The sequence below is a fragment of the Oncorhynchus clarkii genome, chromosome 2, assembly GCF_045791955.1.
Source record: "Oncorhynchus clarkii lewisi isolate Uvic-CL-2024 chromosome 2, UVic_Ocla_1.0, whole genome shotgun sequence".
Taxonomy (NCBI): domain Eukaryota; kingdom Metazoa; phylum Chordata; class Actinopteri; order Salmoniformes; family Salmonidae; genus Oncorhynchus; species Oncorhynchus clarkii.
Genome location: NC_092148.1, coordinates 76,928,461 through 76,943,215, shown reverse-complemented (window position 1 = coordinate 76,943,215; position 14,755 = coordinate 76,928,461). Strand labels below are relative to the sequence as shown.

At 43.6% G+C, this 14,755-nt stretch overlaps 1 protein-coding gene across 3 annotated transcripts in view; it reads left to right on the top strand.

Annotated features, from left to right (window-relative positions):
- The window catches only part of LOC139373949 (thromboxane-A synthase-like), a 141,709-nt gene extending 129,041 nt beyond the window's left edge, over window positions 1-12,668 (top strand). Inside the window, exons 11-15 of one of the 3 annotated variants that reach the window (XR_011627629.1) lie at window positions 8,865-8,953; window positions 9,342-9,479; window positions 9,732-9,894; window positions 10,196-10,393; window positions 10,536-12,081. Coding sequence is in view for 2 of the 3 variants with exons in the window: in XM_071115035.1 (XP_070971136.1) it covers window positions 8,865-8,953; window positions 9,342-9,479; window positions 9,732-9,894; window positions 10,196-10,309 (504 nt within the window). In the remaining variant the exon portion in view is untranslated. Of the gene's footprint in view, window positions 1-8,864; window positions 8,954-9,341; window positions 9,480-9,731; window positions 9,895-10,195 lie in introns of all 3 variants that reach the window. The other 2 variants (XM_071115035.1, XM_071115040.1) reach the window with 2 other exon arrangements.
- The last annotated feature ends 2,087 nt before the right edge of the window (window positions 12,669-14,755 follow it).

The window sequence follows — 14,755 nt, the reverse complement described above, 5'->3', positions numbered from 1 at the left end:
TAACGCTTTGCCTGTTTGATGGCTAGTCGGAGGTCATAGAGGGATTTATGATAAGGATTCAGATTAATGTCCCACTCCTTGAAACAGTTGGTGTAGAAATCCTTTGGTTGTGCAAACCCACAAACTTATCAGCTGTCTGGGTGGCTGGTCTCAGATGATCCCGTGAAAAAGCCGGATGTGGAAGTCCTGGGCTGGTGCGGTTACACGTGGCCTGGGGTTGTGAAGCCAGTTGGACGTACTGACAAATTATGTTGAATCGGCTTATGGTAGAGAAATTAACATTCAATTCTGTGGACATTTCTGCAGTCTACATGCCAATTGCACGATCCCTCAAAACCTGAGATATCTGTGTCATTCTGTTGTTTGACAAAACTGCACATTTTATTGTCCTCAGTAGAAGGTGCACCTGTGTAATGATCATTCTGTTTAATCAACTTCTTGATATGGCACACCGGTCAGGTGGATGGATTATTTTGGCAAAGGAGAAATGCTAACTAATAGTGATGTAAACAAATTAGTGTACAACAGAAATAAGCTTTTTGTGCATATGGACAATTTATGGAATCTTTTATTTCAGCTCTTGAAACATGGGACCAACACTTGACATGTTCTATTTATATTTTTGTTCAGTGCATATTCAGTCAGTAAAAATCAAGTTCTATTTAAGATTGATTTATTGAAACCGTAATATCAACAGGTTATATTACATTGTGGAACACAATCTCTAAAAAGGCAATAAGCTCAGCAGTGGCGCTTGTCTATGGCTGTGCAATGGCATAGCCTTGTTTTATTAATTTAGCAAGGCGCTCCTATTTCATTTTAGCTGTGTGAAGTGATGCACATCTCGTGCCCAGAACAGATATTTTCAAAGAGTGATCATTTGAAACGGGGCTCAATTTGGCCAAAATCAAACCAAAATCAACATACAGACATTGGATGTAGTTTATTCTGCCTGTTCTTTGTAATTTTCTAAATGGATGAACAATTCCACATTGAACACTGCTTGGGGATGAATTACAGCCACAACATCTGTTTTGTGAGTAGGCATATGCTTAATGATTCTGATGAAAATACGCTCTTTGTCTTTATCAAACTAATGTTTTTGCATATTTTCAGTGTGGAACCTATCTATGTTTAGGGGGGATATAAGCTAACAAATTCTAAATGGCCCTAGCAGATCGCAAAGTAACTTAAAGCAGGTTTCCCAAACTCAGTCATGGGGCCCATTTTGGTTTATGCCCTGGCACTACACAGCTGATTCAAATAATCAAAGCTTGATGAGATGGATATTTGAATGATCTGTGTAGTGCTAGGGCAAAAACCAAAATGTGCACCCAGTGGGGGCCAGTGTGGGAAACCATGGCTTAAAGGGATACTTTGAGATATTGGCAATGAGCGCCCAGAGTCCGACAAACTTGTGGATACCATTTTTATTTCTCTGCGAGCAGTTTAAAGGAAGTTAGCACTAGCACTAGCGCAATTGCTAACTAATGTTTGTGCAATGACTGGAAGTCTATGGGTATCTGCTAGCACGCTAACAGATACACATAGGCTTCCAGTCATTGTGCTAACGCTAAACAACCTCTAACTTCCTTTTTACAGGACACAAAGACTTAAAAATGGTATCCACAAGTCCATCTGACTCTGGGGAAGTAGATAAACTATTGGATATAAGAACAACGTCAACTCACCAACATTATGACCAGAAATACGACTTTCCCGAAGCGGATCCTCTGTTTGGCCCACCACCCAGGACAATGGATCGGATCCCAGCCGGCAACCCAAAACAACGGCGCCACAGAAGGGGGCAGATGGAGCGATCTTCTGGTCAGGATCCGTAGACGGGCAAATCGCGCACCGGTCCCGAGCATATTACTCACCAATATCCAGTCTCTTGACAACAAGGTAGACGAAATCCAAGCAAGGGTTGCCTTCCAGAGAGACATCCGAGACTGCAACGTTCTTTGTTTCACGGAAACATGGCTCACGCGAGACGCGCTATCAGAGTCGGTACAGCCAACTGGTTTCTTCACGTATCGCGCCGACAAAAACAAGCATCTCCCTGGTAAGAAGAAGGGCGGGGGTGTATGCCTTATGATTAACGAGACGTGGTGTGATCATAACAACATACAGGAACTCAAGTCCTTTTGTTCACCTGACTTAGAATTCCTCACAATCAAATGCCGACCGCATTATCTACCAAGAGAATTCTCTTCGATCATAATCACAGTCGTGTATATTTTCCCCCCCAAGCAGACGCATCGACGGCCCTGAACAAACTTAATTTGACTCTATGTAAACTGGAAACCAATATATTTATTGTAGCTGGGAATTTTAACTAGGCTAATCTGAAAACAAGACTCCCTAAATTGTATCAGCATATCGATTGCATAACCCGGGCTGGCAAAACCCTGGATCATTGTTATTGTTAACTTCTGCAACGCATATAAGGCCCTCCCCCGCCCTCCTTTCAGAAAAGCTCACCACGACTCAATTTTGTTGCGCCCAGCCTATAGACAGAAACTAAAACAGGAAGCACCCGTGCTCGGGTCTGTTCAACGCTGGTCCGACCAATCGGGATTCCACGCTTCAAGATTGCTTCGATCACGTGGACTGGGATGTGTTCCGCATAGTGTCGAACAACAACATTAATGAATACGCTGATTCGGTTTATTAGCAAGTACGTCAGTGATGTTGTACCCACAGTGTCTATTAAAACATTCCCCAACCAGAAACCATGGATTGATGGCAGCATTCGTGCAAAACTGAAAGCGCGAACCACTGCTTTTAATTAGGGCAAGGTGACTGGAAACATGACCGAATACAAACAGTGTAGCTATTCCCTCCGCAAGGCAATCAAACAAGCTAAGCGTCAGTATAGAGACAAAGTAGAGTCGCAATTCAATGGCTCAGACATGAGAGGTATATGTTCAGAGTCTACAGTCAATCACGGACTACAAAATAAAAACCAGCCTCGTCGCGGACCACAATGTCTTGCTCTCAGACAAACTAAACAACTTCTTTGCTCGCTGACACGGCCCGCTACAGAAACATGTGGGCTCTCCTTCACTGCAGCCAACGTGAGTAAAACATTGAAACGTGTTAACCCTTGCAAGGCTGCAGGCCCAGACGGCATCCCCAGCTGTGTCCTGAGAGCATGCGCAGACCAGCTGGCTGGTATGTTTACGGACATATTCAATCAATCCTTATCCCAGTCTGCTGTTCCCACATGCTTCAAGTGGGCCACCATTGTTCCTGTTCCCAAGAAAGCTAAGGTAACTAAGCTAAATGACTACCGCCCCGTAGCACTCACTTCCATCATCATGAAATGCTTTGAGAGACTAATCAAGGACCTTATCACCTCCACCCTGCCTGACACCCTAGACCCACTCCAATTTGCTTACTGCCCCAATAGGTCCACAGACGACGCAATCGCAGTCCCACTGCACACCGCCCTAACCCATCTGGACAAGAGGAATACCTATGTAAGAATGCTGTTCATTGAATACAGCTCAGAATTTAACACCATATTACCCTCTAAACTCATCATTAAGCTCGAGACCCTGGGTCTCGACCCCGCCCTGTGCAACAGGGTCCTTGACTTCCTGACGGGCCGCCCCCAGGTGGTGAGGGTAGGTAACAACATCTCCACCCCGCTGATCCTCAACACTGGGGCGCACAAGGGTGCGTTCTCAGCCCCCTCCTGTACTCCCTGTTCACCCATGACTGCATGCCAATGCACGCCTCCAACTCAATCATCAAGTTTGCAGAAGACACTACAATGGTGGGCTTGACTACCAACAACGACAAGACGGCCTTCGGGGAGGAGGTGAGTGCACTCGGAGTGTGGTGTCAGGAAAATAACCTCACACTCAATGTCAACAAAACAAAGGAGAGGATCGTGGACTTCAGGAAACAGCAGAGGGAGCAGCCCCCTATCCACATCGACAGGACAGTAGTGGAGAGGGTGGAAAGTTTTAAGTTCCTCGGCGTACACATCACGGACAAACTGAAATGGTTCACCCACACAGACAGCGTGGTGAAGAAGAAGGCGTAGCAGCGCCTCTTCAACCTCATGAGGCTGAAGAAATTTGGCTTGTCACCAAAAACACTCAAACTTTTACAGATGCACAATTGAGAGCATCCTGTTGGGCTGTATCACCGCCTGGTACGGCAACTGCTCCACCCACAACCATAAGGCTCTCCAGAGGGTAGTGAGGTCTGCACAACGCATCACCGGGGGCAAACTACCTGCCCTCCAGGACACCTACACCACCCGATGTCACAGGAAGGCCAAAAAGATCAAGGACAACAACCACCCGAGCCACTGCCTGTTCACCCCGCTATCATCCAGAAGGCGAGGTCAGTACAGGTGCATCAAAGCGGGGACCGAGAGACTGAAAAACAGCTTCTTATCTCAAGGGCATCAGACTGTTAAACAGCCTTCACTAACATTGAGTGGCTGCTGCCAACATACTCAACTCTAGCCACTTTAATAATAGAAAAATTGATGTAATAAATGTAGCCTAGGCACTTTAAACAATGCCACTTTATATAATGTTTACATACCCTACATTACTCATCTCATATGTATAGACTGTACCCTATACCATCTACTGCATCTTGCCTCTGCCGTTCGGCCATCACTCATTCATATATTTTTATGTACAGTGCCTTGCAAAAGTATTCGGCCCCCTTGAACTTTGCGACCTTTTGACACATTTCAGGCTTCAAACATAAAGATATAAAACTGTATTTTTTTGTGAAGAATCAACAACAAGTGGGACACAATCATGAAGTGGAACGACATTTATTGGATATTTCAAACTTTTTTAACAAATCAAAAACTGAAAAATTGGGCGTGCAAAATTATTCAGCCCCCTTAAGTTAATACTTTGTAGCGCCACCTTTTGCTGCGATTACAGCTGTAAGTCGCTTGGGGTATGTCTCTATCAGTTTTGCACATCGAGAGACTGACATTTTTTCCCATTCCTCCTTGCAAAACAGCTCGAGCTCAGGTTGGATGGAGAGCATTTGTGAACAGCAGTTTTCAGTTCTTTCCACAGATTCTCGATTGGATTCAGGTCTGGACTTTGACTTGGCCATTCTAACACCTGGATATGTTTATTTTTGAACCATTCCATTGTAGATTTTGCTTTATGTTTTGGATCATTGTCTTGTTGGAAGACAAATCTCCGTCCCAGTCTCAGGTCTTTTGCAGACTCCATCAGGTTTTCTTCCAGAATGGTCCTGTATTTGGCTCCATCCATCTTCCCATCAATTTTAACCATCTTCCCTGTCCCTGCTGAAGAAAAGCAGGCCCAAACCATGATGCTGCCACCACCATGTTTGACAGTGGGGATGGTGTGTTCAGCTGTGTTGCTTTTACGCCAAACATAACGTTTTGCATTGTTGCCAAAAAGTTCAATTTTGGTTTCATCTGACCAGAGCACCTTCTTCCACATGTTTGGTGTGTCTCCCAGGTGGCTTGTGGCAAACTTTAAACAACACTTTTTATGGATATCTTTAAGAAATGGCTTTCTTCTTGCCACTCTTCCATAAAGGCCAGATTTGTGCAAAATACGACTGATTGTTGTCCTATGGACAGAGTCTCCCACCTCAGCTGTAGATCTCTGCAGTTCATCCAGAGTGATCATGGGCCTCTTGGCTGCATCTCTGATCAGTCTTCTCCTTGTATGAGCTGAAAGTTTAGAGAGACGGCCAGGTCTTGGTAGATTTGCAGTGGTCTGATACTCCTTCCATTTCAATATTATCGCTTGCACAGTGCTCCTTGGGATGTTTAAAGCTTGGGAAATATTTTTGTATCCAAATCCGTCTTTAAACTTCTTCACAACAGTATCTCGGACCTGCCTGGTGTGTTCCTTGTTCTTCATGATGCTCTCTGCGCTTTTAACGGACCTCTGAGACTATCATAGTGCAGGTGCATTTATACGGAGACTTGATTACACACAGGTGGATTGTATTTATCATCATTAGTCATTTAGGTCAACATTGGATCATTCAGAGATCCTCACTGAACTTCTGGACAGAGTTTGCTGCACTGAAAGTAAAGGGGCTGAATAATTTTGCACGCCCAATTTTTCAGTTTTTGATTTGTTAAAAAAGTTTGAAATATCTAATAAATGTCGTTCCACTTCATGATTGTGTCCCACTTGTTGTTGATTCTTCACAAAAAAATGTTTGAAGCCTGAAATGTGGCAAAAGGTCGCAAAGTTCTAGGGGGCCGAATACTTTCGCAAGGCACTGTACATATTCTTATTCATTCCTTTACACGTGTGTGTGTAAGGTAGTTGTTGTGAAATTGTTAGGTTAGATTACTTGTTAGATATTACTGCATGGTCGGAACTAGAAGCACAGGCATTTCGCTACACTCGCATTAACATCTGCTAACCATGTGTATGTGACAAATAACATTTGATTTGAATATCTCTGGTTAGAGATAAAGCATTGACATCTGTTTCGAGTACTCATGTCCATCCCTAGGTACCTCCTGAGTGTTTGCCTGTATGCAGGAATCAGGAGGATAAAGTTATGGTCAGATTTGCCAAAGGGAGGGCAAGGGAGAGCCTTGTATGTGTTTCTGTGTGTGAAGTAAAGGTGATCTAGTTCTCTAGTTGCACAGGTGACATTCTGTTAAAAATGAGGTCAAGTTTCCCTGTAATAAAATCACTGTCCATAAGAAGCGCTGTTTCTGGATGAGCATTTTCTTGTTTGCTTATGGCCCTATACAGCTTGTTGTGTGTTGTCTTAGTGCCAGCATCGGTTTGTGGTGGTAAATAGACAGCTAGTATGGTATGCAGCTTACCATGAGGTATTCTAACTCAGGTGAGCCAAACTTGAGACTTCCTTAACATTAGAGATCATGCGCCAGCTGTTGTTAACAAAGACACACCCCTCCACCTCTTATCTTACCCGAGGCTGCCTTCTGATCTTGACGATGCATGGAAAAGCCAGCAAAATGTATATTATCCATGTCCTTGTTCAGCTACGACTCCGAGAAACATGGGACTTAAAGAACTATAATATCCTGTTGATAGGATAGTCTCGCCAGTTTGTTCTCTAGTGATTGTACGTTCGCCCACAAAACAGAGGGAAATGGCGGTCTAGATGCTCGCCGACATAGTCTTATCATGACACCGCTTCACTTGTACCACATGCAGCCAAGCAGACATCAAACCAACTCAGGTGCTTAAGGGGGTCTTAGGAGGATATCTAAAGGTGGGGAGCCTTACCACACTCTCCAGGTCCCCTGTGCCCTCTGGTGGCCCCCAGGACAGGCGATAGACAGAGCGGGCTCCTCTCCACCCAGTCCCTCCATCCATTAGCCACTCCAGAGCCCACGGTTATTACTGTCTGACCTCACACTGTAACTGGGAGGGGGGAATTTCAAACTGTGATTGCTGTAAGGTCAGGTTGGTCAGGTCAGTCAATCCTATTCCTCTGTTATAGAACACTGCGCATCAGTAGCTTTCTTATGTATTATAACCCACATTCATTAGGTAGCAAATGGCAGAATACAGGGAGGGACAAGATTAACTTTTTTGTTTTCTGTTGTAAAACGTTTTTCTACAGTGTACACTAAATGTAGTACATTTCTAAATCTTGATGATGTTGCTGTGCCATCTTTCAGTGAAAGGGAGTGTGTTTTTTCTAGGTCTCTGTGTGCCGTTGGAATAAACAATGGGCTTATTTGATGACTAAAGGGCTGAGGCATGCTAAACACTGATATCTGATGGGGCACAATGTTGTGAGGTACGTCACGCCCCGTGGTGCAGAACCAGGGTGTTTGATGCACACGCACAGACGGACACACACACACACACACACACACACACACACACACACAGACGGATAGACACACACACACACACAGACACACACTGGGGCCAATGTGTTCCCGATTAACTTGTGGAATCAGCTTTGTTAAACTGCCCTGCAGGATTTGGATAAGTGATTGTCATTGAATCTGCATAATTAGGAAATCATGGCGTCGGAATACAAATGCTCCAACTAACTCTCAACTCCACAGACGCTCCCTCTCCCCTGGCCTGGCAGTAAACCAAGCATGAATAATCATTAGGTACACCGGCACTACAGGCGGAAATAACACTGTCGCTGCATGCTACATATTTCATCCACAGTCTGGCGGAGAGTGTTGTGGTACTAGGCTACAGACACATTGAAAAGCGCTCTCTCTCTCTCAAGCCCATCTTACACAACAGGTCTGGCAGCTAGCGGCGTTTAGGCTTTATCAGTGGAGCAGAGAGCCGTGTTAGCTCTTAGCGCTCATTAGGGACATGTCATTCCCCTGGGGAACTGTGTGACGGCCAATGAGAAGTGACAGGAAGGCCAGACAATGGAGCCCCGTTTTTACAGGCTCTGGAATTGTCCCCAGACACATACACTCTTCACACAGGGCAGTGACTGGCCCTCTAACCACCGAACCACACACACATGGGCACACATGTACAAGCATGCACACACACATTGAGCACAACAGCAGTGTTTTAGGGACAGCGGGGTGTTTGTTCAGCGTAGTTATTGTTTAACAGTGTTAATGTCGACTCAGTCACTCAACATCCATACATTCATCTAGGATGTAGTTAATCTTTGTGGTTTGTTTGGTGCAGTAACAAACACCAAACTCTTACATTCTCAGCCATGCTCTCCAAATAAACTCATAACCATAGCATAGTCTTGAATAACATGAGTTGCTGCACTCTGCTGGCATCAGTATGAATTGCACTTTTGCTTCTTTCCTTGATTTTTTTGGTGTCAAATGTGCTTTCAGTATTGACTCGATAGTATAGGAATGCAAGATTGTGTTATTTTCTCTGTTGTAGGATTCACCAGATTACACCAATGTCCAGGAGCTGAAATATCTTGACATGGTCATATCAGAAGCTCTGCGCCTCTACCCGCCTGGTTTCAGGTAAGAGCCTTAAAGTATTGATAATATTGACATTAGAATGATTCACAAGACAACTCTCTTATGTACTGTATATGACCATGTTTGGGCTTCCAAGTGGCGCAGCAGTCTGAGGCACTGCATCTCAGTACTAGAGGTGTCACTACAGACCCTGGTTTGATTCTGTACCACAACCGGCCGTGATTGGGCGTCCCATAGGGCAGCGCACAATCAGCCCAGCGTCATCCGGGTTAGGGTTTGGTCTGGGTAGGCCATCATTGTAAATAAGAATTTGTTCTTAACTGACTTGCCTAGTTAAATAAAGGTGAAATAAAATAAATGTCCCCCATGTTTCCATAGTTCATCATTTCATTATGGGCATTGTGGAAACTGAGCAACCATTTTGTTTCAGGTTTGCCCGTGAAGTTGACGAGGACTGCATGGTGAATGGACAGTTCCTACCCAAGGGAGCCACCCTGGAGATCCCTGCAGGCTATCTGCACTATGATCCAGAGTACTGGCCCGAGCCAGAGAAGTTCATCCCTGAGAGGTAGGCGGCAGTCAGTCTACTGTAGCTCAGTAATTAGGTTCCATTTCTATCGTATCAATCTAACATAGAGAAGTCCCAGCACAGCTACATTGTTACACAGCACAGCTACAGGACACTTGTCACTGCCTCACATTATGTTAATGTTCTGTACAACATGGAGTGACAACATTGACACGTGATAATACAATACAGAAGTATAGTATCAGATTGTATTCCAATACTGACCACTGAGGCCTCTACTCTGCCATTCAGATTCACAGTGGAGGCCAAGGCCAGCAGACACCCGTTTGTGTACCTGCCGTTTGGGGCGGGGCCCCGCAGCTGTGTCGGCATGAGGCTGGCCCAGCTGGAGATCAAGATGGCCCTGGTGCATGTCTTCAGGAAGTTCAACATTGTGGCCTGCACAGACACCAAGGTGGGTTAAACCTCCATATTCTCTAAAGAGTCTTAGAGTAGGAATGCTGATCTAGGATCAGGTCACCCCTGTCCATATAAGCATATTGATCTATGATCTAAAAAGCAAAACTGAACCTAGATCACCATTCATACTGACACACTTTATGAATATGGGCCAATATTTCTTATTTTGGCACTTATCCCAACCTCCATTTGTAAAGGTCATAATAAGATTGAAAATACAGAGTCACATGTATACAACCCAGTCTATGCTGTATCCTAGCTCTTTAACATGTTGCTCTTCTACATGTATGTTGCAGGTTCCTCTGGAGTTGAAGTCTCACACCACTCTCGGACCCAAGAATGGCATCTATGTGACAATCACTAAAAGAGAGATAGAGGGAGAACCGGTGACTCCCCCTGCAGGAGAATAGCTCTGTTCTGTATCTGCTTTCTAGAACGTAGTGTGATTTCTATGAAACAGATACATTATCCATCCAGTGACTGCTTATTTTAAGGCTAAAAATAAAGTAACATTAACCTAGCCTGGTCCCAGATCTGTTTGTGCTGTCTTGCTAACTTCTATGGTTATTGTCACACTTTTGGCACTCCCTTTACATAAGAGAGTTGGCAATAAAGCACAAACAGATCTGAGACCAGGCTAGCATTAACCTCTTCTTTAACTTAAACATCTACAAGTATTTGGTTAAATGTACTTAAGTATCAAAAGTAAAACATTTCAAATTCCTCATATTAAGCAAACCAGACGGTACCATTTGTATTTTATTTTAAAAAAATACATGGATAGACAGGGCCACATTCCAACATGCAGACATCATTTACAAATGAAGCATGTGTGTTTAGTGAGTCCGCCAGATTAGAAGCAGTAGGGATGACTGTGAATTGCACTATTTTCCTGTTCTGCTAAGCTATCAAAATGTAACAAGTACTTTTGGGTGTCAGGGAAAATGTGTGGAGTAAAAAGTACATCATTAAAAGTACAAGTTGTCAAAAATAAGTCAAGTACAGATACCCCCAAAAACTACTACAGTAGTACTTTAAAGTATTTTTACTTAAGTACTTTATGCAACTGCTTCCATGGTAAATTACAATTTGCACAGAAAAAGTGAGGTTGTGCCAGGGGCAGCTCACCTTTTTAATCAGCCAATGTACTGGATGGAGGTCAAGCCCTCCAAGAGGCCCCTGCCAATGGCACAATGATCGCCACGGTGATTCTGCAGGACTAGAGAGAGGGGGAGGAGAAGCATGCTGGGGGAACTGTGAGCTGGTGGGAGGGGGAAGACTGTGGCAAACTTCTTATTACAGAAGAACAACATTCCTTGACATCTGTATAAATTCATGTTGATATCCATTGTTACTGAATAGTCACTGCAGGACTGCATTAAAGGGAAGGATCAATTCATAGTATAATGTATGTTAGAACATGCCCATTAACTATTAAAGGGATAGTTCACTCAAATAAAAAATATATAATATTGGTTTTCCTGTAAGTAGTCTATGGATAAGACCATCCATGCTTTAGTTTGGTTTACCTGTCCACTGTCTCCAAATACTATGCAATTACCTTGTCCATAGACTTTTTACAGGGTAAAGTAATCTGAATGTTTGTCATTTGGATGGACTATCCCTTTAAGGATTTGTATTGTCTCTCCCAACAGCTCTATGGCTGGAAAGTGAGTCTTTGCAAGGATCCTCGCAATTATCCATCATAACAGTGTTGGCATTGACTAAATGCTATAGGACCTCTCCCTCACAGATTTCCAAATCTTTCATCTTTAAAATGAAGCTATGATTTACATGAAGGTAATACTAATAAGATCACGACTCGATGAGAGCGGAAAGCAATATCAGCTCACTCCATTTCTCATTTCCTCTTAAGTTGAAAAGCTCTGATGTTACTGTGTATGATTTCTTTAAGCTTGACTGTATAGAATTTATACCAATGGGATGGTTTTAATTGTGTTGATTTGGAGTGTTGCTCTGCAATTTGATGTTACATATTCATTAAATGTGAAATTAATAATCAAAATCAGGCAAAGATGTTATCAATATACATTCTGAAATATTCAATTTTAATTGAAAGGAATAATGATGACATGCTATAAAGAGTAAACGCAATGGTGAAATGGAAAAAATCTCCCTATCATTCAGAATGTGTGTAAAATGTAATAGTTCATGTTTAATCTATTTAGCGTCTGATTTCTTGAATATTGTCAATGAGGAAGAAACTGAGTAAAGAGACATTTTATTGCAGTGTAACAATTTAGATCATTGTAAAGATAAATATTAAGTTGATAGTGTACATAAGAAAAGAGCATAACAGGACTGTAACAAGAGGTATTCAGTGCTCAACTTAAGAAGTTGATATTTCACATTACTAGATGTTTAAGTTTGACACTGTACAACATTTTTAAAAACATATCCACCTCAAGGAATAAGTTGTAGCTTTTACCTACCTAAGCGAGATAAAATATACAATGATGTCTCTGACGTAAGAATTTCCATGTGTACATTAATATCGAAGACCCGATGACCATTAAATAAAATAAAAACCTACCCGTGCTCTAGCGGTTACAGGGCCGTAGACCCTGGCACACATATACTGTGTGGGCATGGGTTCAAATCTGACCCAGTGCCCTTCTGACTCACATCTCTCTCCTTCATTTCCTGTGTTCTCGCCATTGTACCATCAACCAATAAAATATGTAAGGAGTGGGACTGCCACACGACTTTAAAAAATGAAATATATAAAAAGAGCTTGATCCTCTGCAACCGTTGTGCCATGTTATGCATGACTTACTGAAAAGGAAAGTAAAACATCTTAGGGCTGGATCAATTCCAATCGCCGAAGTTCAGCGCTATAGTGTGATTTAAATGTAAAAGGTCATTTCCGATTAAGCCGGCATATGCAGCATTTACTGTGAATGCAAATCAAATTTTATTGATCACATACACATGGTTAGCAGATGTTATTGCGAGTGTAGCGAAATGCTTGTGCTTCTAACAATTTCACAACAACTACCTAATACACACAAATCTAAAGGGAAGGAATAAGAATATATACACATACAAATATATGGATGAGCGATGACCGAGCGGCATAGACAAGATGCAACAGATGGTATAAAATACAGTATATACACATATGAGTAATGCAAGATATGTAAACATTAAAGTGGCATTATTAATGACTAGTGATCCATTTATTAAAGAGGCCAATGATTTCAAGTCTGTATGTAGGCAGCAGCCTCTGTGTTAATGATGGCTGTTTAACAGTCTGATGGCCCAGCTTTGATGCACCTATACTGACCTTGCCTTCTGGATGGTAGTGGGGTGAACAGGCAGTGGCACGGGTGATTGTTGTCCTTGATGGTATTTTTGGCCTTCATGTGACATCGGGTGCTGTAGGTGTCCTGGAGGGCAAGTAGTTTGCCCCCAGTGATGCGTTGTGCAGACCGCACCACCCTCTGGAGAGCCCTGCGATTGTGGGCGGTGCAGTTGCCATACAAGGTGGTGGTGATACAGCCCAACAGGATGCTCTCAATTGTGCATCTGTAAAAGTTTGTGAGGGTCTTAGGTGACAAGCCAAATTTATTCAGCCTCCTGAAGTTGAAGAGGCGCTGTTGCGCCTTCTTCACCACACTGTCTGTGTGGGTGGACCATTTCAGTTTGTCAGTGATGAGTACGCAGAGGAACTTAAAATGTTCCACTTTCTACACTGCTGTCCCGTTGATGTGGATAGGGGGTGCTCCCTCTGTCTCCTGAAATCCATGATCATCTACTTTGTTATGTTGACATTGAGTGAGAGGTTGCTTTACTGACACCACACTCCAAGTGCCCTCACCTCCTCCCTGTAGGCTGTCTCGTATTTGTTGGTAATCAAGCCCACTACTGTCGTGTCGTCTGCAAACTTGATTGAGTTGGAGGCGAGCAGTCATGGGTGAACAGGGAGTACAGGAGGGGGCTGAGCCTTCTGGGTACAGGAACAATGGTGGCCATCTTGAAGCATGTGGGGACAGCAGACTGGTATAGGGAGAGATTGAATATGTCCGTAAACATATCAGCAAGCTGGTCTCCGCATGCCCTGAGGACGCGGCTAGGGATGCCGTCTGGTTCTGGCAGCCTTGCAAGGGTTAACACGTTTAAATGTCTTACTCACATCAGCCACGGAGGAGGGTGGGCCCGCAGTCCTTGGTAGCGGGCCGCGTCGGTGGCATGGTATCATCCTCAAAGCGGGCAAAGGTGTTTAGTTTGTTTGGGAGCAAGACGGTGTCCATGACGTGACTGGTTTTCTTTTTGTAGTCTGTGATTGCCTGTAGACCCTGTCACATACATCTCGTGTCTGAGCCATTGAATTGCGACTCCACTTTGTCCCTATACCGACATTTCGCTTGTTTGATTATCTTGCGGAGGAAATAACTACACTGTTTGTAATCTGCCACATTCCCAGTCATCTTTTCATGGTTTACTGTGATGTTAGTTTTGCGCAAATGCCACCATCTATCCACGGTTTCTGGTAGGGTAGGTTTTAATAGTCACAGTGGGTACAACAGGTACTTCCTTATAAACTCACTCACCGAATAAATTGATATTATTCTGAGGCTGCACCAAACATTACCCAGTCCACGTGATCAAAACAATCTTGAAGCGTGGATTCCTGAGTGGTCAGATCAAGGTTGAATAGTTCTCGTCACGGGTACATCTTGTTTGAGTTTCTGCCTATATGACGGGAGGAGCACAGAGTCATGTTCAGATTTGCCGAAGGGAGGGCCTTGTATGCATTGCGGAAGTTAGAGTAGCAGTGACCAAGTGTATTGCCCGCACGAGTGCTACAATCAATATGCTGATAGAATTTAGGT